Source organism: Falco biarmicus, chromosome 6 (assembly GCF_023638135.1).
Source record: "Falco biarmicus isolate bFalBia1 chromosome 6, bFalBia1.pri, whole genome shotgun sequence".
NCBI classification, from domain to species: domain Eukaryota; kingdom Metazoa; phylum Chordata; class Aves; order Falconiformes; family Falconidae; genus Falco; species Falco biarmicus.
This window is the reverse complement of record NC_079293.1, coordinates 59069462-59094828: the sequence shown is the minus strand read 5'-3', so window position 1 is coordinate 59094828 and position 25367 is coordinate 59069462. Positions and strand designations below refer to the sequence as shown.

Sequence of the window (25367 nt, the reverse complement as noted above, 5' to 3'; positions counted from 1 at the left end):
ATTCAGCCTGAGGCAAAAAGATGAGCATGAAAAATTTCATCCTCAGTGACTAGAGTGCGGTAAATTTATAAATAATCTGAAATAGGAGCTTATAATAGAAAATTTTAAGGTAATTTAACAATGTATTCTGAACTTAATCATATAAGGATATTGCTATCTACTTCACATAAAATCGAAAACAAGAAACATAGCATATATGAGAGAGATTTTTCCAAATTTCAATATCTAATGGTATATTTGATTTGTATCAAGTGGAAGGCATAGTGAAGGGGGATGTCATTTAGTTTTCTTCATAAAAGTGTTTGAGACAGACACAATCCCCACCCCAAAAAAGCAAGTGCAAAAAGATGTAATAAGGAGGCACTAATTCCATACCCAAGGGAAGTAAAAATAGTTTCCAGACGAGTAAGTTTGCTGCTTAGTATAAAGCTAGGTGATGAGTGCAGCAAGCATGAAGCAGAGATTGTTTGCTCCAGCTAACTGACTAAGTGCTTGTCTACAGAGCAACACTCAGGAAAGTTAAGATAAATGAACTAATACAATGAAGTTAGAGTGCATTAGTCAGAGAACATTAAATCTTTCTGTGTAGATGATTTTATTCAGAAGTAAAATAACCTTGAATGGCTATAACTTAATTCTTCTTGAAGGAACACTAAAGAAAAAAAAAAAAAAAAGGGAGGGTGGAAGGCTTGATCTGGAGAGTAGTACAGGTTTCCAGGTGCAAAACAATAACTTAAGGAAATGCCAGCAATTCATGAACTCTGGAGGCACCTGCACTCATTATAAACCACCTCAATTACCTGTGCAGGGGAAGAGGCTTGACTGAGTTTGCCCAGTCTTTCCCAGCTGGCACCAGCCATGCACATGCTGCTCGCTGCAGCACCTAACCCTGTGCTGGATGTAACCCTTCCAACACTGAATGGAAATGCCTACATAGCAGCGAGACAATGTTTCATGAGTTACATGTTGTACAATTTTAAATTAGATTTAGTTGCAGTAGCCAGACAGTGTCTCATCCACCTGAACTGAGATTTAGGTTTGACAGCTGCTGGTGGCAGTCAGACTGCCCACAGTACTGGTTTCACCCTGGGCTGCTGTAAGCCCATACAGCAAAGTAGATACTTGACAGCTGTATTGGAGACTCCTAGTTTAAAGTTAACTCAGGTATATCTGTAACCATACCTCCAGAAATCAGGGTAGACAGCCCCTGTGTCGAACATAAATATGCCATTTAACTTGCTAATTTTTTTAGCCTATGTGGGTTTCCAGTATACCCTGGATTTGTATGGTCCAGCACTATTTGCCTATTTAGCTGTCTCAAATACCTTGTCTTCCAGCTACAGCGAATTAAATTATGGGGGGACATTACATTTGTCTTTATAATCTCATGATTTATCCATATGCTAAAATAGAGATGGTTTTATTCTGTGGTGTTTAATATTTGCATTATCAGTACGGCCCTATTAACAAGTCAATAGGGGTAAGAGGGACCGATATGAGCTATGAATAGTGAATGAAATAGTTTTGAAGGGCCTGGAACCTATTGGGCAAAATGGGCTGAATTCAGAGGCACTTTCTGCAAAAGACCAGAGAGGCTAGTGTTAATTCAGAGGCACACAAGTAGCTGTCAAAATCACTGTGATTTAACGCATGACCTAGCATTTTGTCATCTCATTGTCTTCTGTCCCTCACTCCAACGATCCAGCGACAACGTATTAGTGAAGAGCACTTGGGAAAAGCCATATGGTAGATCAACCTTTTCCCATTCCTTCACAATGCCTGTTGTAATACAAGACATTTCCCAAAAAGGCAAGGCAATCCATTTCACTGCTAATATGAGTTTGCCATAAAAATCAGAAATTATTAGCCCAATTGAATTATCATTGGACCTTCCATTAGACAGAAATTGTATACTTGTATATACTTCTATCGATATATTTTATTATTGTTCTTCCCTGTTGCCATAGTATTGCATAGTTACCTCTTATTCATTGATGCTAATAGTAATAATAATTAGAACACCTACTTCATAAACAGCCTTCAGCAGCAGCTCAGTCTTGCAAGGTCTGTGTATGTCACAAAATGACCAACTCATAGGACAGCTGTCCCGGGCTGAGACAGCCCCATCCCTCAGCCTCTCCCACTGGGACAACTGCCTCAGCTGTGACCATTGCAGCGGCCCCACACTGAACTTGCCACAGTTTATGGATGTCTTTCCTTAACTGGGAGGCCCAGAACTGGAGGCATAGACGTGGTCTAATGAGAGCTGAGTACAGGGTGATAATTAATCCCTTACCTCCACTGACTAGCCAGGCTCCAGCTCACACAGTCCAGTGTGTCATCGACCCTTGTGAAAGCACTAATGCATCAAATATCAAATTGGAAAAACATATCAAATTGGAAAAAAACTATTTTGTTGTGTATTTGTGCTTGTGTGTACACATAATCATGAAATAATTTAATTTCAGTGCTCTTAAGCATTAGCAAATGCTTTGTTGAATCATTTCTCAGAGTATTTCTTTTTTTCAGATTAATTTGAGTAAGTACAACAATTGAAATTATGTTTATTACTTGTATTTTGTAAAAATATTTAATTAAAGGCAAATTTTGGGACACAGGTTTGCCTGGCTCTTAATAATGTAAGAATCTTTCTTGTAATTTCAGCCACTTCCGTCTGGGATTTCCATTCGTTATAGCTATTTCCCATATTTCGGTACAATCTTTTCAAAATGAGGCTTATGGATGGAACTCCCATGTAAATCTTGGGACTTGGATTCAGGGGGTTTGACTATTCAAAAATATAATTTAAATTATTTTTAAAGCTCTAGTGTCCCCATATTTTGGGGTGGAGGACTGAAATTTGTTTGGAATGTTTCCTTCTATTAAAAGCATTCATTTTACCTCTAGATTTTTTTCTATTGCAAACAATAAAAGATTGTATTTGCACATGCTTCCTGGAGGTGCTTTAGAAGATAACAGTAAAGGTCCCTAAAGATTCATGCCTTTACCACACTATAGCTTGAGGGCAGACAGAATATTTTCTTGTAATTTTTCCTCCTATGTACAAGATGCATTTTTGGATCTAAATATGAAAACAAAAAATAGAAAAAAAATATTTGTCCTGTGCTTCAGTAAATGGTTGTGTAATTAAAGACTGCATTATCAGGCATATGCATAAAGGGACTTAACTAATGACACCTGAATGCTTTTTTTCTGTCATCTTATGACTTCTTAGTAATCATTTCTGTAACATTAAAGTTCTATGTACTTCTGTATAGACGAAATGTTACACAAGAGGCTGTTTTGGTCAAGGCTGCAACTTCATTTGTGTTTTTATAACACTGTGCTTGAAAAGACCTTAACTGGAATCCCTTGCTAATGGATCCAAGTTCATTATTGCCTGGCTCACCCACTGATACCCTAAAAAATTCATCTTCATACAACATGATTTATTAAGTATTTGGGAACCAGTTCTTAGGCACTCCAGATGACCCTGATTAGCACAGAACTGGAAAGCTAGCACTAGACCTGTAAAATACTATAAGAACATATAAAGAATATATACAGAAAAGAATATAATTGTGTGAGGGAGGGTGTATATATATCCACACTATTTTAAATAAGTTTCCTCCTTGCTTCCTCTTGCCGTTACTAAGCACAGCACTGGTGCATCAGAGAGACACTCATCAGATTTTATGTGGTCTAACCTTTACAGAGGAGGCTTTCTTAGGCAAAAATTCTGTGCATTTCTAAGGAAACTTCTTTGTTTACATCACCTCCGAAAACCAGTCCAGACCAGTTCCTGTGTGGATTTTTGGAAAGTGCCAGTTAGAGGAGATTAAACCATCTAAAAAAGAGTAGGTTCTTAAAACGGAGGCTTTTCTTATCTCTGATACACACCTGGCTCACTGTTAACTAAGACTTCCTAACTTGGATGGCACCCGCTAGCCTATAAATTTGCTTTTTTCCTTGCCCAACACACTTCATGCCTTCTGCACCAGAGGAAGTTCATCAGCACTCTACTTTCTTGCACCTTTGCTACAGAAAGATTTCTGGATAAGTTTGGGCAGGACAAGCTTATTATGAATGTGCATTTACAATATAGCCACACAAGCACTATTTGTTAATGTTAAGACATAAAAGAATTTCTCATCATTTGTAGTCTATGTCAACTGATCTTTGAATGCTTCTATAACACAACAGTGATAACATACGTAGTTAGCAAATACATTGTATGTTACATACATATATGTAGGTAAACAGACAAAAAGATGTTACCCTTCAATAGTGTTTGTTTTTCACATCTTTCCAGTTTCTGTTTATGAATTTCTTAAAATAATGCAATGTAGTTATCAATATTAAAATAATTTTCACACACAAAAATACCAGACGCAATAAAAAATATATTTTTGTTATAATACAAAATAACAATACAAATACAAAACCCCAATAAAAAATAACTAAGTTATTCTTATAGCTTAGTTAATAAGCACTTACATATTAAGTGCTTCAAATATACCAGAGCCGTTGTTTTACCATCTGCATGTTCAGAATTATATACAATAAAGTTTGATTTTACATATATACACAGAAAACATATACATAGATGAAACCCATAACAGAAGTGACTTCAATAATTATTCTGGTTTTAATTTAGCAATACAGCTACTTTTAAAATCAGGAGTAGATTTTGCCGATCTTTAACACCTATACAGTAACATGTGTTGGTTATGAATCAGAAAAAACACGTTCTTAATAAACATTTTTCTGTATGTATCTTGAGTTGTTTACGAGGATTAGTATTTTATGTTTTCCAAATTACCTTTGGAAAGAAAAAATGTTCTTTTTACTACATTTTCTAAAATTTTTAAAGCTCACATACTGAATTGGTAGCTCTAACACATAATAAAAGGGAGTCAATGCTGTATACAAATTACAGAGATAAAAGTTCCCAGGCCTCATTGTCTTGGAGAATGACTCATTTTAATCATGCTGTATACCAAAGCACTGAGAAGTGCTTGTTAGAAGAGGAAGTGGTACAGTGTTTATTTGCCCTTGCTATGCCATCTCTTTTGAACAAAATTCCTCACCTGTGACATTGTTATTAAATTACTGTTACATAGTTCTGCAACCAATTTTTTCCAACTGTCCTTATAGTTCCAAAAGCTGGATAATATTGAAAATGCAGTATGTTGAATGTGAGAAAAAGTAAACCAGAATTAAATCAAGCTTGCATAGCACTGTTTGCATATAGCACTAGACATTTAAGAGCCATTTATTATAGGTGTGCATTAAAGTCATTAAGACTGCAGAGTGCCAGGTTTATGGTATTGTGCATATGTTTACTGCAGTAGGAAACTGGTATCAAATACTGGATTCAATTAATCTTTGACAAAAGCATATGTAAATCTCACAGGATGCTATGGAAGATGCCTTTTTGTATTTTAGGGTTAGATTTGGTCTGCAGGGTCTAAACAACAAGAACACTGACCCCAAAATTATCCCAACAAAGAAAAAGTTATTGCATATTACATTGCACCTCTAAGAAGATACTTTAAAGCCCATTGAAGACAATTGAAATCTTCCCCTTCTACCCTTAGTTATTTGCTCAGGCTGTAACAGGATGCATATTGCCAAAGTGGCATGGTATTTTCCCTTCCAAGGACTCTGGTCTTTGCACAGGTCCTTGAAAATAAGTACAGAATATTTTTATTGGATAGTATTTGCTGTCGGAAATGATTGTGTCTGGTTTGCAAGAACACAACTATTCTATGGCTTAAACCTACATTGTCTTCAATAGAGAATGTTATTTCACTGAGATAAAGGGTAACGAAGGCTAAAATACGTATCACTGCTAGCCACTAATGTGTGGCAGCATAACTAAGCTAATTATACAATGTCATTAAACTAAAAGGACTTTTTATTCAGTTTTCATCTTGTTCTTTCCAGCATGGGTGGATAGTTTAGTTTGTTTATTGTTCTATAAACGTCAAAGGTTGTGATTAGGAACAAATCATGCCATATTGAGTTACTGCATTTCAGCTGAGTCTGGATTATTTTTCTATCTGCAACTATGTAAAGATCTTTTTTCTATCAACTGAGAGAATCTAGTTGATGGATTTTCAAACTTTCCCCACTTATTCTGCTTAAAAGGATGCATAAACTAGTTTAGGTAGCATAAGTGGTAGGAATGGTGCAAGACAAGAACAGTCAGAGGATTGCACATCTGAGCAGTTCTCCATGCTGCTGCTCCAGACTCTCTCCAAACCCTGACTTCGTGCATTTAAAGAAAGCTGAGTCACTTCCTCTGCATTGCAACATACAGCAGGGACACATCTCGCCCAGCTTGAGAGGTCATCCTACACACAGAGATTAATATGGCCCACTAAGTGATAAATCACATTCTTCAGGCAGAGTCATCTATATGGGCATAATATTCCTTGTTCGCCTTAAGATGCCTCAGCATTGCTGGGTTCCCACCATTTGTTATGTGTCTCACTACAGAAAATAGGCCTCTTTTTCTTGAAAAAATAAATACAAATCTCTGTCATTAAAAAAAAAGAAAGAAAAAGGGCTTTTAAAATTACTCTGGTTTCAGGGTTTTTCTTGTTGTATGTATGGAACAATGACTGCAGAGCTGGCCATCTAAATCAGCCTCACGTAAAAATCAGCAGTGAAGCTTGACACAAATACTTCAGTAAGGTAAACACAAAGGTACTTTCTAGATAGCTGCACTGAGAATCTCATCTGACTGCTGGTACAATTATGACACCCCACATCACAAAAAACCTACACAAATTCCTTGAAGTGAAATACACCTTCATAATACATAACTGTGTGTGTATATATGTTTTTATATATCGCAGTGTGCCATCATTAAGATCTCTTCACAAGATCCTCCTTATAGTTTGAACCATTATAAAAAATTGCAGCCTGAAACAGATTGATTCTGATACATTACAACCTACATTTTCCCAGCACAAATAAATATAGTCTCAATATATGCTGATCTTGATCAATTTACAAGACAGAAAATGGTGACTCTTTGTTAACTGCAAAATATTTAAAATAAGGAAACACATTAGTTTATTGGAGTTTTTTTCTGTTCTGAGAATTTTGATACTCTTTGCTTCATCTTTTATGACAAATAGCTTTAATTTTCTAGTAATCACATCATATCTTATTGCTGAGTTGACAAAGCAGTTATAATATCGTAGAAGACTTACATGGCCAGTTTAAAGCATGCAATTTATCTCTATCAATGTGACACATTGTTAATAAATCCTAAATATTATGAATTCATGTTTAGAAAAATGACAGAATCAAGCAGCAGCAAGGATAATCTTTGTCACCACGGCAACCATCCTGATTCTTTATGAGATGACAGCACAGTTTATTAAATTATTGTAAGGGAGTATGTATTTTAAAAGCTGTATTTCATTGTTTTCTTCGGTAATCAAGCAGACATGAAAAATTATCTTTCCTCTTGCATTTTGAATGGATAAGTACTTTAGTTCCTTAAATGTGGGTGCTGCTTGTCACTGACTGCTCTGGACCTCAGGTCTTGTGCAGATATGCAGAACATGCAGGGTGATTCTTTTAAATAACTGCAAGAAAGGAAGCTAGTAGTCTCCTCACTGACCATTTCAAGATGCTGAAAGGAGATATATTCAACTATATTGTCAGCAGGCTGATATATCAGGTACTGTTGACCCAAAGCAAGCCCTCACATTCAGTTGATGATCAGTATCACTTTGGCTGTACATGCAGTCTGGGGACGAGCTTCCCCCCCGCCCCTCACCCAGCCAATTTTCATTAATAGGGGTTCACAGTGTTTAACGACAGCCCAGCACTGGCTGTGCACTACAAAATCTCAGTTCTAGGAAGATCAGGGTGGGAGAAAGAGAAAAAAATAAAGTCCCTTGAATCCATGGCAGCTAGTGGTACAGCACTGTGCAGGTTCGCATCAGTGCAAACCCTGATGGTATGGCACGAGCAGATTCTCCTGGTTCCTGAAACAGAGTTCCCTTCCTTGTCTGCTCCCATGTTTCTGATTTCGATTTTTTGTTATCTCCTTTTTTTAACATAATAAAATATGTAACATTATTCTCAGCTATTTTAATCGCATTGTATTATGACAGCACCTACGGGCCTCAGCCCACATGAATGGCTTTAGGTACCACATGGAGTTATAACACAATATAATATCCCATCTCTTTAACACAGGAGTTCAAACTCTAAGAGGGCTACATTTCCTCTGTTAGCGGGAAAGCATAGCCATGCATCTTGCTTCAGTAGAGAATGAAGTGGTGAGTAGCAATCTGACATTGCTAAAACAGCTCATAGACCTCAACCTCTGCTGAGTTTCTATCTTATGGATGAAATACACCTTAATAAAACCAACAAACCAAACAAAAAATGTCAATTATATGAGAGACAAATTGAGGAAAAAAAGGCATTATTGTCCCCATCTGAAACACAAGAATGCTTTACTCAAGATAGCCCAGAAAGTAACATAAGAATGGGGAACTGGAACTCTGATCCCTGACATTCAATATTATCCCCATATTCTTAAAGCCATCCTGTTTCTACTTATAACTTTTTACTTACTTACTTACTATAACTACTTACTACTATAGTAAGGATGGAACTTTAGGCTTCATGTATTTACTGTTTTAAAGGTATAATTGAACAGATGGAATTTTACTTGAAATGTTGATAGATTGTTCTTTCTAAGCAAATTTTACCAGTTGGTCATCTTTTCCATGATCTCTCACAGGTAACACAACAGGTAACAGCGATATACACCTTCAGTGCTTTGACATTCTTTCCCTTTATAAATATCTAAGTGTGAAAAGGAAAATGAGTCCCATTCAGACTCCTAGTGAACCAGAGGTTAATAATTTGCTTTTGAGAAGGTAAAACCCTTACAGGTATTGCCAGCAATTTAATAGGGCTGTATTCTTGCTAGTTTATCAAGACTAATTGGTAGCAGGCAGCTGATTATCCTGAAGAGTTGGTGGAAATAGATACTGAGGGCAAGGCAAGAGTGAGCTTTAGAAGATGAGAGGGTTATAATTTCTAATGTGTTTCTAGATGCTGTCTGTATGAAGAATTGCAGTCGACCCTCTTGCTGCTGGTATCCTCAGGAGAAATTTGCAATTGTGCAGCTGATGTCTATTTTTAATCTAGATAGGACCAGCTGGTGAGGGTGACAGTTCTCCTTGTGGGGCTAGGAGGAGAATAAAGGAAGTTGTGCATTAGAGTAACTTCCAGCTAACTAGTAATACATCATCTAGCTGTAGTTTAGAGGAAAAAAACCCCACAAATTTTGCAACAGGAAAAAGATGGGGGGGGGGGGGGGGGGGGGGGGAAGAGCAGGAAATATTTAATTGGGGAGTGAACCTGGTGCATTATAACAAAAGGCTTTAAGTACCAGCATTCAGCATTGGAAAGTTTTAGTGACACATAGGACTAATTTAGATGACTTCACAACTAGCTTGCTAGTAGTATAGTCTTATCCCCAGTGCTTTCTTAGATCTTGTCCTGTTCTGAGAATTCAGGTTAAGGTACAGAACAACTTTTCCTGAAGTCATATGTCACAAGATCTGTCCTGAAAATGTGACAGGAGGTGAATTGCCTCTTACCGATGAAAATGCTGAATGGTTTATGTGCTCATCCACTGCATAACATGCCAAGCCACAGTGCCTCTTAAGTATGATTTCAAAATTGTTTATCCATTTCTTTGGAAAACACAGGTACATTTTAGAATAAGAATGAAGATTTCTTTTTTCTGTTATTTTTTTATTTCATATTTTGAAGAATTATACAACATCTCTTTCATCTGCTGTGTAAGACTACTTTTGGCAGAGGTCACAGGAGACCATTTCTCCTTCTTGGTGCAAACCCTCTGCTCTGGTGTATATTTACTAAAAAGAACATGTTGTTCTAAACTGTAAACGTTGCAATGAAGCAATGTTGATTGGTTCTAAACCTGTTCAGCAAATCTCAGCTACTTCCCCTGAGTTGACTTTATTCCTTCCACTTGATGCTTTGTTTGGCATCACTAAGCATGCAGAAATAGAGAACATGACCCTCTCTATGTTTCTGGACAATTTGTATCTTGAGTAGCATACAGCAAACAAGAAGGCTTTATGTTCCCCCAAGAATACAGGGGTTTAACATGGCCTTCCAGATGTATGTTAAGCCTTCTTTGTAAAGCCAGAACAGGACAAAAATAAATAGATTAGATTCCAGTTCAACAGATATTGAATTGTTTCCACACTATTGCAGTTTCACTGGTCTATAATAGAAATTCACCGTATATGACCTGCTGACACCTGCATCATCATGCTGAGGAGTACTTTGATTCCAGAGTGATGTTTTGTCTTATTTTTATTTTTACAAGGCTATGCAGCAAAGGAGATACATTGTGAGGAAAGCATTTTCAGAACACGGTGCATGTTATTTTCATAACAGCAAAACATCCCAGATCATGTAAAGATTTTACTATAAGCCACTCTTTCATAATCTCCAACATATTAAACTGAACTTATTCCATTCCTCCTTTCCTCATTAAAGACAATTAAATATGTACATACTTTTCCATATTACTATGTTTGAAATAGCATTCCTTTTGCTATCGCATAAGATAGCTTTAGCAATTAATGGTGAATAGGAGTGTATCATTATATTACTGTGTAGTTATTAAAACAGTGTTATCACAAAATCACTTATTAGTGTCATTGACCTTTCCTCCTTGTTTTTATATATTTGGGTGTTTTCATATATCTACCAGGGCTGCTTAAAACTTAATCCCACAAACTCTTTCAATACAAAATTGTCATTTAGCAAAATAAGAAAACATCTATTTTTCCTGAAAAGCTAAATGAGAGGGGAAGTTTGATATAAGTCCCCAAGGCTGGAGTATTAGGTGTAAATGTGGGAGCTGTTACATAGCTCTCATTTGTTTCTTTGAGACAAATCCAAAAAGTGTACTACATCCTCCACTAAAAAAAAAAAAAAAAAAAAAAAAAAAAGCTAAAGAAATGGCTGTAGCTAAATCCAGCTTGAAAGCCTCAATTTACCAAGGCAAATGGAACCTGACATAGAGCACAACCCTCTCCTCTCCTCCCTTCCCCTCCCTTCCCTTCCCTTCCCTTCCCCTCCCCTCCCCTCCCTTCCCCTCCCCTCTCCTCTCCTCTCCTCTCCTCTCCTCTCCTCTCCTCTCCTCTCCTCTCCTCTCCTCTCCTCTCCTCTCCTCTCCTCTCCTCTCCTCTCCTCTCCTCTCCTCTCCTCTCCTCTCCTCTCCTCTCCTCTCCTCTCCTCTCCTCTCCTCTCCTCTCCTCTCCTCTCCTCTCCTCTCCTCTCCTCTCCTCTCCTCTCCTCTCCTCTCCTCTCCTCTCCTCTTTCTAAAGCCTAAGATTTTATGGTTTAGGTTTTCTTTTCCCTCTGGTAAGGTTTCCATTTGCAGCAGAAGCCAATATCTTAACAGAAAGGTTTTTAAGGGGAAGAGGGTGCTTGCAATTAACTTTGACTAATTATCCTGTAAAGCAGCACTGACATTCTTCAGGAAGACCATATGCAGACTGGTTTACATGGAGGAATTATAATGACTGGGCTTTTGAAAGAATTAAAAATGAAAGATATTAAAAGGTCTTCAACCCTAAACAACTTTTACATAAAAGTAATTTTTATTCTTAGTATAGAAATATGCTGACTGGTTTTTTTTCATTCCCAGACTGCAGTTCTGTACCTTTGTTCTGAAATGCAAAAAGAACATTAATTGCACTTTGATTAAAAAAAAATCAAACCAACCAAAAACAAAAAAAAAAAACCACAAAACCCCCTAACTCAAAACAATCAGAGGTAGAGCCATGTGATCAAAACCAATTTTTCCTTCTGTGGAAAGTAAAATTGTCTTGACATGTTTCTTTTTATGGATTCCAGCCTGCAAAGATGTTGTTGGACCAGTTTCAAATGATGTTTTTAATAATCAATTTTATCAAAGTCTGCATTTAATTGAATGTAATTTTATGCAGAAAAAATGCAGATGAAACTTGTAGACCTCTAAGTAGAGCAAAATGATATATATAAGAATACATAAAATTGTTAATCTTGATTAGCATCAAAGGAATCTTTTCCCATATAAATCTATTCAATTGTTTGGATTTTTTTTTATAAAGGAGAAAAAAATAGAAAAAAAATCACAAGACTAACCACAGTTGTTCTACTCAGCTTTAAAAAAACTCAGTTCTGCAGATTCTACCTTAATGTATTAGTCTGCAAATATATATTCCTAGAAATCCAGTCACTTCTACATCAAATTGATTTTTCTTAGGGGTCTGGCATGCAAAAGAGAGATACTGTTTCTGGGGGTCATGAGCATGGAGTTCCTTTCTGCTACATCCTCTCCCTGGCCGGCAGTAGCTTTGATGGGATCTGAGCTCTCTCAGAAACATGCAGGACCCCTAGTTTTAGTGTTGTGGGTTTAATGGGGTTTCAGAAGAGCAGCCCACTCCCCAGGTCAGGCATTTACTCTGCCTCAGGCACAGCAGGTTCCTAGCCAGGGGGGGCATCTGCCCAGCACTCCCCTCTTCCTTTAGAGTTAGAACCTCCCCAGTGCTCCATTGCAGGGGCACAAATGAAAATTTCCAGGAAGGCAATATGGACAGCTTCATTTAAGGTTTCCCCTGATTTAAAAGAATACCTTAAACAGCTGTAAACCTCTGTGCTGCTGTACTTCTGCTGAGGATTCCTACCAGCCTTGTGGCTCAAAAAGTTCTCTCTGTATCTTTTAAAAAATAGCTGGCAAGTTTGGATTAAAATGTTTGAACTCAAGCTGAAACCCAATCACTAGTCTTCAATATACTATAATTGAACATCTCTGTTGCCTAGTAGTATACAGTTTTGTTTCATCTGTTTCATCTGTTTCATATAGAAAATATTTTCTTTCCATTATAAAATGCTATTTTATAGTGGATATGCTATCACTGTATTGATCAGACTAAGTAAAACAAGATGAGATTGTTAAAAGAACATTAATAACAGAAATGGATACCACAAAAATGCAAAATGCAAAAAATACATATCTGGAAAAGCAGTTTAACATCTGAGAATTGAACCAATCAATGTTTTTCATCTTTAACACAGGGTGTATTTTACACAAAGATATGCAAAATGCTTTGTAGTAAAGTGTAGCCTAGGGAGACAGTGAAAGCCTTTTAGAGAGATCCGTAATAGCAACTCATACACAGAAAAGTGAACATTACCATATGGAACATAAAAGAAACTGAATTTGGAAGGTATTACCAGTACAAATAGATATATACTTCAGGGATGGATGGAACTGCATAATTAATTTCTAAGACACACATATACCAACCACACCAGCAACTGAGTTTTCAGGTTGCATTTATGGTATTCTGAATTTATTTTCTCAAGACCATTTCCAATTTTTTGGTTGAACATCATTTTCTGAACATGAATATTACCTCCAGAAAACCTACTTTATTTTTCCAGGTTTGTTACTGTATAACAAAAGAACTTCTAAATGATAAAAAGATGATGTTCTAATTTCAGTATTCTGCCCAGAAATAAAGTTAGTTGTCATGTTAGCTAGCAATGTAGTTTTTTTCAGGTATTTATGTGGCATAAACTCTAGTAATAACAAATGATTATTTATATATAACTTACAGTTATTTTAAACTTTAGAAGACTTTTTAACTAAAGAACTTTAAGTCTAAGAATCTTAATAAATTACCTGCTGGCATTTTAAACATCCTAATGTACTGTGGTAGTCATCAGCTACCCTATAAGGGTGCACTTGTCTCTTAGGTTCTGTGTCGTTTCTGCCAGTCCCATGCTACATCTGAGATACCTTGTGGTATCTCAAATGGCACTAATCAGCTAAGTTAATTAATCTGAATCCTGCTCAATATGTTTCTAGTGTGGGAAAAGGTTGTTGCTTGAAGATTAATTAGTTAAAAGTAAAACTTCCTAACATATACACTACTTCTTCAAGATAACATATGAGTGGGACTAATTGCTATTTAACTAATCACGTGGGAATTTGGGGAAAAAAAGTCTCTTTGTCAAAACCTTGCTAAAAAACTGACCTGGTTCCAGCAATTTACTGCCATGGTGGTTTTGCTTGCTAACATTAATGTACATACTCCGTAGCCTTGGGCTCCTAGAAAGCAGTAGGTGGATTAGAGCCATGCAAGAAATGTGTCCCTGTTCAGTTCATTGACACCATGACTCGGGAAGTCCCTGACTGGGCCAAATGTCTGGAGTGTGGAGAAATGTTTTGGGAAATTATCGCTATATTTTCAAAAGTTCTGGCACCCTTCCTCAGGCATTTGCACGGGTCATTCTTGGGCAGCAATAAGGACTTCTGTCCCACCCACTGGGTTGTCTGGACTTTTAGTCTGATCATACATAACTATTGTTACGTACTTAACAGATAAACACAGTCAGACACATATTATAAATTGCAGATCTAAAACCTTATGTTTTTCCCTACCCTGTCTGAATACCCAAAAGAGTTCTTTTTAGGCTTATATACGCCATAATATCAAAACCACTTTAAATCCAAATTAGCAAATCCCCTACCAGTCTTCTCCAAGCTGGTTGTTCCTACCTCTCCCCTTTCCCAGGCAAAACTGTTGTAGTCATTTGCTTGATCACTATTATAAAGAGATGTAGGAAATTATCTGGTCTGAGAAACTTTCCTTTTGCAAGTATTTTGTTTGTTGTTAGCACAGGTTAATACCCAAGTCTGAACAAACAAATAGTTTGTGCTGTATAAATTTTCTTAACCTTGGTGTGGAGAGGGTGTCAATGGGAGTGTCTGGGGGAACTGCACCTTGGCCAGAGCTACTGAGAGTCAGTCAGTGTAACTGACTGTACCCTTAAAAGTTGCCATATCTTTTAAGAAGGCCATGACGTGTATGTCTTCAGCATATTAATAACCAGCCTAATACTCAGATGGCAATATTCTCATTTGAACCAAAGACAGAAAGATAAGGTGCTTTGCTGAAAAGTTAACGTGTAATTAATAACGTTTTTTGCAACCTTTAACAGAAATTTCTGTTGTTTGTGGCTTTGTGTTTTAATCTACGATTTTTAATGTGATTTTTCTAAAAAAAAAATTTATAGCAAAGTAAGGAGAATAGGATTATTTCATATATTATATACATATCTCTAGCTCATACATAGGCTAACTCACAGAAGTTTAGATCACAGAGATAGATCTCTACTTCAAGGAAATTAAATTCTTTTGATTGTTGATACAGGATAATCCTATGCCAATAAAAACCTACTTGGTAATACAGACATGGTTAACAGTGACATGACTGTTCTTTATTTCTTACTCTGCTTTCTAAGTTAATTGTATTTATTGAAATGAAAATTACTTATGTAGCGACTGACTTGTGTGTGTGTCTGTGTGTGAGAGTGTAAGAGAGAGCAAGCAAAAGAGAAAGAAAGAGAGGATTTAATCTAAGCCCAGATATAAAACCAAGGAAGGATATCTTACAAAAAAATTTCCTAAGCTTCACTTTATAAAGTAAAAAAAAAAAAAACAACAAACCAAATAATTTTGACCTTGGAATCTTTTTCAAAGGTTTCCAACAACTTACTCCTAACACCACATATCAGATTCATGTTTCCCAGCCAGCATGCATCAGTTGTTTTGAAGCAGAAGGTGTTACTTTTAACATACAAAAACCACTGCTACATGTGCACAGCTTGTCAGGTGCACCTTGGCTAGCTAAATGTGTAATCCATGTTCAGATCTTAAATTTTTAGTTACCCATATATAAGCTGAAGTTCCTGAACAGTTTAGTAACAACATTTTTAACCATGGGTGACAATGCTGATGTGTCTGCACTTGCTTGTATTATTCAGATCATTATTTACAATTTTGTGAACCAGGTTTCTCAGCTCTTTTCCAGACTCACAAATGATGCCAGTAATGTCCACCAAAAAAACCCACACCAAACCCTACGAAAAAGCTTTTTTTTCTACAACAATAATTTCTAGTAAAAAGGACCAGAATATGAGAAAACATACGGATGTCAAATAATTGAATTTATCTCTAAAGTTTAAACTAACCCTGAAAAAATGAACATGATTATCAGTCATAACCATTGTTCTAGCAAGAAATGAAGCCAAACCCATATTAAATCTGCTTGAAACAGTTATTAGGCTTCTCAATACCTTTTGTGAAAATGGTGTTTTAATGTGTTGAGAACATGCATTGTTAAAGACTGCAAAGTCCTCTACAGAATAATCTTTCACTTCCTCCACTGAAGAACACTTTTTTTCTAGACAATGTCAAATTTTCACTCTTTTCCAATTATTAAAGATAAATATTAGTGATAAGACTTGGACTGGAAAAAAATAATTGCAATAAAAAAGGCACTGAAGGGGCATTTTCATCCTTTCTAAAGGATTCTGAAACTGATATTAGTCCTGTTGCATGTGCAAGTCCACTGTCATTACTTATACTTTTATTATCTTTGCTTTCAATTTACATCTCTAAGAAAGTGATCTTTGCTTTCTTTTCTTTGGATTCATAATTGTCATTACACTTTTCTCTTCTTCCTTCATCACTATACAGTGTCCTCGCCACTGCCCTTGAATTTTTTCCCATATGTAGTTGTATTGTGGTACCGGCTATCTTCTTATTTTGTCAGTTACTACATTACATCTTAAAGTAACCTTTGTGCTAACGTTTTAGCATTCATAAAATCTGCTAGTCAACAAAGCAAAGGAGTGAAGGCTTATCCATACACCCCAAAAAAGTTATGGAGGCTTTTCAAAACTCTCAAGACAATTTGTGAATACCACAATAACTGTGGGTTAGATTCAATACAAATACTTAAAAATCAGGCACAGCAACCATACTGCACATTTCCAGAGTGAAATTTGAGAGAGTTTTCTTGTAAATACGTGCAAAAAGTCAAACTGTTTGCATCCTGGAGACAGCAGTAGTGTTCTGTACAATTTCACTGGGTCATTTTTTCATGTAGGATGTTCAAATGCCACAAGCATAAAAGCCATCTAAGGAAAGATCATTCACAAAGCTGTAGATAACAATGCTGCACAGAGTGGAAGGGACCTTGATGCAGAAATTGTCTTTTATATGAAAACAGAGAATAATCCATAACTTATAACTTTGGTTCTCATTTTGTGGATCTAACTACTGATACTCCGTGTAATAATACTGATATTAATTTGTATAGCTGGTCCTGCTTTGGGTCCAGCCCTAACAGCAGCCACATGGGAAAAATCATGGATGCAATGTCTTGTTTCATTTTAGAAAGCTTTTCTTCTGGAGCTCTTATTTCAAGATGACAGACAGGACAGCACACATTAGTTAGGAAAAGCTGCTTCAAAGAGATCTGCACCGTGTGCTCAGAGGAACATGTTGTTTGCGAGAGTGCTACCTGCACAAGCTCGCCTGAGCCCTTGCCTCACCTCCCAGGGCTTTGCCTTCTGTGCTTATGAGCTTTAGCCCTGGAAGTGAATTTCAGTGTGCCTAAGCAGAGGAGCTGTTGACTAGACTTTGCTCTCAGCAAACTTCTATATAGGCTTAGACCCCGGCAATTCAGCTCCTTGCTGCTTAAACAATTTTAAGTCTACAAAGAGAGACACTAACAGCCCTGAGGAGCTCAGGGCTGCCTGTCACTGAGCAGACATGCACAATGATCTGCATTGGCATTACTAAGAGACTGGTGGCTTCAGACCACATATGTTTTATTTCTGTAGCCCAGAAAAAGAGGTGATAAAATCCAGTTGAATCAAGGCCACATCCTAGCTGCCAGGATGAAATGAAGACCTCCAGTCATCTGGAGATGATAACAAGTTATATGAGGATGTTGCTATGTGAAAGCTTATGGCTATATGCAGAAAGGGCCTTAGACCGTTTTCTTCATCAGTTCTAGTCAAGAAACAGCTTTTTGCAGAGGAACAAGTATGGGACTCCTTAACCTCTGAAAGGTGGAGGGAAAGATCTTGAGCACACATTGCAGAAGTGCAAAAGCCCGCTCAAAATCTATTTTACTGACCAGGCAGTTGAAGCATGTTTGAATTTGGGCTTTTTCACATCTGTGTGGCTGAGTTATCCTATAAGATACCAGCTCCAGAGGAATCACCAGGTCCTTGTCCATTTCCTTCGCACCAAAGATAGAAGACACTCTCAGACATACATCTCCAGAGGGTTGTGAGTTTTGAATAGTGAGGAAAACACTTTAAGCTGGCAGTTAGATACTCCGCTCCTTGGACTTTTAGGTCCCAACAATCACCTCCTCACTTCCAACTCAGTAATTTAAGCAGCTTCCAGCCTATTTTGATGGCCTCCCTGAATTCTATTTCTACAGCCTAGTGTCCCAATGCAAAGTGTAAGGCATGAGGATGTCACTGATTTCCAAAGAAGTAGGCATTGCAGTGCTGAGCATGACATTCATAAAGTTCTTATGGATTAAGCCTTCCCAGCAGTGAAGTATCCCCCCAGTACTCCCATCCCAGTCAGCTACACTGGCCCATGGAGACTAGCCACCTTCCACCCACGTACCTGGCCTCTCTGCCAATAATGCACTACGGTTTCATACTCTTTGCACCCACTGTAAAATTAACAATGTATTACTCTTTTTGGAAGAAGAGACAGAGCAATGCTGAACCTTTTGCGATGTTTCCTGATGGAATAAAGAGATGGAATATTTTCCTACACTGTCTGTAAGTTTTCTTCAGTCCTTATGTGAAGGATCATCCCTTCAAGCTTATTAATCCCTTTGATACCCTATTAAGACTGACAAAATGTGTCATAAAATAGAAGCCTGATCCAGTTCCAATTAAATTCAGAGAAAACTGGATTGTAATCTCAGCACCAACTGGGGTGACATATTCTTCAGTATAGGTGTTTACTTATTGAGACTTTGATGGATACAAAATTTAGATCACACAGGGATGGTTACACATCTTGTTACTATCAAGCTTTGCTCAATTTGGAGAAAAAAAACACACCTTAGTTTTGAAAGGTTTATAGCCTATCACCAATACATCAAGACTTCTAATACTTTTCATTTTGATTTAACAGAAGTTGAACTTAAGTTTTATGTTTTGGTATAACAGTTTTAGTGTCTGAAAAGATTTATATTATACATCCTACTTGCTTCTCTTGTCTGCTTTAAAAATTCAATGATAACTAATTTTTTTCAGAAGATTCAGAAGTAGTCTTTCTTTTAGGGTTCTGTGTTGGTACAAAGTAAAATATTTTTACAACACCTCACCATTATTTCTCACTAAATGTTCTTTTCCTATTATTATTTCTAAAGATTATTTCTATCCAGACATACACATAACTCACATTGACATTAATAGGAGTCCCACATGTAGGGAAAGGGTACAGATAATATTTCTATAATTCTATTTGTTTTTTATGAACATTTTCCAGGTTTTGTGCATAATAATGAAACAGTCAAGGATTCTTACAGACCAGCAAACTACTGCAAGTATTATTAATTGAGTTTCTTATTTGACGAGTTTGTTAAAGTGCAGCTTACAAGGTTAGTAAACTGACATGTAGCTAATGACAGAACCTATATCACAGATATACTAGTTATTTCTTAAAATGATTGAAATGTATTTGCCCTTTATAATATGGCAACTGACCAACCTTTTTTCCGGGAAGGTTCCACTTCACCTAAACCAAGAGAAAAGGACAAATATCAGAGAAGAGGTATCATCATTAAAAAAAATAATTTTTTTTGTGTTGGCTCATTTTAGTTCAAAAAAAAGAAAGATATACTTTATATGCTAAATGGCAAGCACTCTATTCTGAGATCTTGGATTTTTCATAAACTATCTCTCCTACCTCAGAGGTTTTGCTGGGTCTAGGGTAGATAAATTCAATGTGCAGTAGTAACCAAGGAAACATCCAAACCTAGCTTTGTCCTTCTGGATGTTAACTTGTCACTACAATTCACAATTTGCTTGATTTTATACATGTTCACATGTTCTAAGGAAAGGCCCAGTGGTTCTGGTTCAGCTCCAAATGATAAAATGCAAATGCAGATTGCCAAGATTGTAAATCTAACAATGCTTCCAGTGAAATCCAAGGCAAAAAATACTCCGTGGAACTATAAGCACTTAGCTGCTGCAGTGTGTTATTCCACCTCCATGTTGGACACGGAATTTAAGGGAGTTATCCTGGATGACTGTGGTGAGTGCAGAGCCTCAGCTGCACTGACTGCAGTGCACACTGGGAAGGGAGTTCACACGCGCTTACTTTTTATGATACAGTGCAGTAAGTTGCCTACTGCCTTTTCACACTCCTGGGAGATATTGATGAAATTCTACTTGGGCCAAAGGCTGGTAGGACTGAGGTTTTCAAACACTTAGTGAGCATTCAGATCTTGAATTTTTGTATGTCAGGTATTTTATGAGCTTTCCTACTTGCATTAACACTTATCAAGTTGAGTATTTGAAAGCTTGCAGGTGCTTTGGAAGCTACGAAATGACAAGAATGAATGCTGTTCAAATTTTAGCAAGCTCTCCATATTTCACCTTTTCTGTTTCTCAGCCATGTGAGAGACTGGCTTTCTTCTAGTTGTAAATGATATCTCTGAATAGCATGCCCAGTTCACAGGCTTATATGTAGCAGTCTATCTATTAATATTCATATATGCTGCTAATATAAAAAGCTCATGCACACATTTAAAAGGTAGATATTTAATATCTCAAGTTTATGAACAAACAGGTAGAAGTTAGATCCAGTACATATTGCTTTTTAATTATATTCTGGTATAGCCAAATAGAACATGAAATAAACAACTGTGAAATGAAGATGTCACTCCTACACTTATCACTTGTCAAAATGACCAATAGGAAGTGACATGATGATCTACTACTGCTCTGCTCACACCAGGGAACTACTTATTCTACAACAGAACCAAACTTGAAATGTTAGCAACTTGCTTTCATTTATCAAATTATGTCAGGTGAAGAATTTTACTATGATGGCAGAACCATGACTTTTAGTAAACGGAATTATTTGCAATATGCCATCCAAAATCCCCTTAGTTCAGCCAAAATGCTACTTTTTTGTGGTTGCTGTTGTTTCAATATATTGTCCTGTCATCACACTATCAAATAAAAAACTTCTAAGTTTCTTGATCTACCCTGTATATTTACCAGAGTTCTTTAGATTCTGGCTGATTAAAAGAAAAGAACTATTGCCGTTCTCTGAAGCAATATTCTGATGCATATTTTGGTTGTGGCTTTGAAGTCTTGTATAATTAGTGCTCTTTACTTCAAGATGTACTAATGGTAATATTTAATTCCGACAGCTTTTCTGTAATGGTACATTAAACATGAGATGAAAGCTAACAAAGAGACCAATTTACTGATTGGAATAGCCAGTAGATGCTTTATTAGCAACAATGTTCACTTTTCATTTTGTTTGACCTTCTTGTCTGTGAGGTTAAAAGCTGAGTAAGCCAATGTAATGCACGTAAAACAGCAGTTAGAGCAGTTACAGAAGTCTTTACATTGCAAATACCTTCATCACTGTCATCATCATCACTCCATACGATGTCAGACAGTAAAGAAATAAAGCCATAAAGCCAATCAGTGGATTCTTCCAATGTCTCATGAATGATTCTCAGTGGTTCTGTGCTGAGCTTGTTAACAGATCTTCCTGAGTGCAGAGTTTAAAACAAAAGCAGTTTGAAATTAGAAAAAACAAACAACCCCAAACAAAAACAACACAACAAAAACCAACTCCTTCAGTGATTAAAGTTAATCTTCATTTTATACAGGGCTAATTATACTACCTCCTTTAACAGAAAAAAGATTGTGAATGTTAATTTTTATTATTAAAGTGTTTGAGGACAACTCTCCTTCCTGTGCAAGACTGGTATCAATTGAATCCTACTGTACTCAATGTTCGCAGAGTGATTAAGGACCCATTGGATAATTTGGTCTGAGACTGTGCTCACAGGTTCTGGCTCTTATTCTGAGGCTTGGCTGGGCAAAGGATAAACATAGATTTGATTCTACCTAATATTAATCCTTTTAGATATCTTCCCTTCAGCCCAGGTTTTTTTTCTTTCCTCTGGCTTAGGTCCTCTGCCTCTTAATGCAAGTTTAGAATTCACTGCCACTTGTGTCCCACTGCTCATGTCACATGTCCCCTTGAGCTCCTTCTTCTACACAAGTCCTGGCTGAGGAAATTGCTGAGCCCTGGTTTAACCACAGAGACAGGTCATACTGCTGTCATAGAGTACATGTAAAGGATGGTAAGAAGAAAGCTGTGCATACTTGGGCCAAAATAAACCTAAGTCCTAAGTCCAGAAATAAATCTAAGTCCAGAATGAAGGGAAATGCACATCCAAATTGTGGCACAGAGACAGCTACGTTCAAACATGTACACCTTTGTACCTAGTTCTTCTCTTATTTCAAGTTTCTTTCACATACACTTGTGCACATCTCCATATTTAACTAGTTCTGGTCTTACTGCTTTTACCGTAGGCAAGTAAGGTGGCAAACGAGGAAGTTGTGCGCTCTAATGTGCTCCACCTTCCTGGGACCTGTAATGGAAATGTGGCCCCTGCTCCCCACTGTATCTGCACCCAGGAAGAGCAACCATCAGTGGGTAACAGAAGTATTCCCTTAAAGGCTTTTCCAATTGTGATTTCACCAAGTTTCTCCCTACCCTGTTTATGCTGACATAGTATTTCAGAGGAAATATCCAGCCTCTGACAGGGTATTTCTTTTGACCTTTCTGTCCAGCAGACTTGTATTTTCTTGAAATCTGTGCCAAACACTGCTTAGGAACAGTGACAACTCTTTCAGGCTGTGTTACTGTCCACTGTGCTTGAAACAGCACACACCTTATCCGTGTGAAGGTTTCCCACAAATGTAGACGACTGAAGGTAAATCACAAATACTATTTGAGTCATTGGCCTAGTCTTGTTCTTAGGAGATTCAATAAAAATATATGTACTGAATTTAACAGTATGAAGATGGGAACCATATCTCTGTTTACCACTATCTTTCTGTTTGCAAATATTTTAGTAGAAAATTAAACACAAGTCTCTTCAGAACTACTTCTGGTTGCAGTGTTCTGACTCACAAGCCAAATCTCAGCAGTAATCAGCAGTAGTCTCACATGGACTTGCAGGTTACACAGACAGGCAAAGTGCAGGCTTGAAGCAACTTCTTTGACAGCAGCAGTATGAACAGTTATTTTCTAAAAGTGCTGTAATGAAATATACAAGTAACTTTATTTGAAATATAAATGTATCACTGAATAATCCCTTTTATTTTTAACTAATCAATCTGAAACAAAAAAGACTGGGCTGATTTTCTATTATTTTGATGTCCTTATTGATAATGTAGACCAGAGAAATATTTCGAAGATTGCATTATATAGAGATATGCTACTGAACAATCAGGCACATCAAATAAATTAATTATGTGCCATGATGAAATGACATCATTGCAAAGACATATGCATGATCTCTTCATTTAGTGTACTATTCTGTGCACTATTGTATTCAGAAAGATCGAGTAGTGTAACAGGGAATATTTGCTTTGCTTATCATAAGGCCCTTATTTATTTGCATTGGCCTCATGCACCAAGATGTAGAGATTTTATTTTTTCAACTGATTTGCCGCAAATGCTCAAGTGATTACCAGGAGAATGAATACCTATATTTAGGTTATTAAAAATTAAATCTGCAATCTGACCCCTGATTGCATTTGTACTTTATTCTAATCTAGAAGTGCTAAGGAGTCTGAGTGGGCTAATGGAATGGACATGGCCAGAGGGGTCTTAGCATAACTGAGGTTTTGGTTCTCAAGCAGGGACGGTTTCACTTTGTACAGCTGCCCTGACTTCCACTCCGGCTGTCCACCTACCCTTTACCCACTGGCTGCTTAGGGATGGCTCAGTTGCTTTTACAGCCACAGGCTTTTACAGCCCCAGGGACTACAGCTGTAAACTAAACAATAACTGGTATAAATTGATTTTAATATACTGGTCTATCAAATAGCAGTTCAAGAACAGCTTCACAGGTAGCAGAGCCATCCCCACCAGGCAGGCAGTGGAAATGCTCAGAGAAGAGCAAGATCAAGAGCAGAGGAAATTATTCCAACCACCCCAAGGTAAGCCATCTTTGCTGGTGACTCAGAGCCCCCAACATCGTATCTTGGTCTTTAATTCATAACATCTTCATCGCAAACTATGAAAAGGGATTAGAAATTCTAAGTGTCCAGAGGCAAAATTCTCCATCATGCCTACACTAACAGGCCCAAGCTGCAAATCCTGTTTAACATAGAAAATTTAGAAAAGTCAGTTTAGGGCTGTGTAGAGAACACTTCAGTGGTATTTGCAAAATTAAATTTTGTATACAAACAGATACCATGAGTTCCACTTGCGGTCTGATGCAAGTGACACAGGCCTGGAAAGTTGTCTCCTTGTGCATAGATTTTCTGTTTAACTTCAGTAGTATTTCCTGCATTTTTAAAAAGTAGTGCTAACAGTAATGATGTGACTCAAAACACTTAAGAACACCGCACCAAGTCATACTGAAGCAAAAATTACTGATCAAATCCATGCTTTTAGCTCTCCCCACAACATTGACAATAGCAGCTTCTTCCCCTAGTAGAACAACACACACAAGAAACAAAGGAAATAAAGCGATTCAGGGGGTAACAAGCAGAGAAAGATGTCATTTACCTCACACACATGCAAAGAAAGATAACCATTTCCAGAGGATTTGCATACTCTTGCTTCAAGGGTGAAGCTGAGAGAATGCAAATTTTCATAAGAAACTTTGACCTTGATATTTTGATGTAATTTAGAATACTTTTAAAAATTATTTTCAGATGTCCAGCAAGGGTACAGTATGTTGATTTTTTTTAAATAGTCTTGGATTCAACACATCAAGTCTGTATTAGGTGTCCTCTGTCCGAGTTTTCATTTCTTGGCAGACCTTAGAACACAAATTTTAAAACCAAGTTCACACTGTACTTATCTTGCTAGCATATATTATATATTATGCAACGTATATTTTTAAACTAATCTATAATTATGAACTATAATTAATATATATATATAATATATTGTGCTGGTTGTAGAAGGGGCAGGATCTTGAATTAAATTGTAAAGAGCCTTCATGAATACAGAGTGTTTCTCAGATAGATACAGGCTATGAAATTCTGACTTTCACTGAACTTGTAAACAGGGACTGAGCCAATTGTTCCTCTTAGATAATGTAGTAGAAAAATACGTCTGTCGAAGGAGGAAGGAGAGGAAAGGAAGTGAATGCTTACTCATCAGATTAAGCTCAGGGATT

General features: G+C 37.0%; 1 protein-coding gene across 1 annotated transcript in view; it reads right to left on the bottom strand.

Moving 5' to 3' along the window:
* TRDN (triadin) overlaps positions 1-25367 on the bottom strand; it is a 235333-nt gene that overhangs the window by 169290 nt on the left and 40676 nt on the right. The window contains exons 3-4 of the mRNA XM_056344821.1: positions 21566-21703; positions 19682-19708 (exon numbers count right to left, since the gene is read on the bottom strand). Of these exons, the coding sequence (XP_056200796.1) occupies positions 19682-19708; positions 21566-21703 (165 nt within the window). The remainder of the gene's footprint in view (positions 1-19681; positions 19709-21565; positions 21704-25367) is intronic.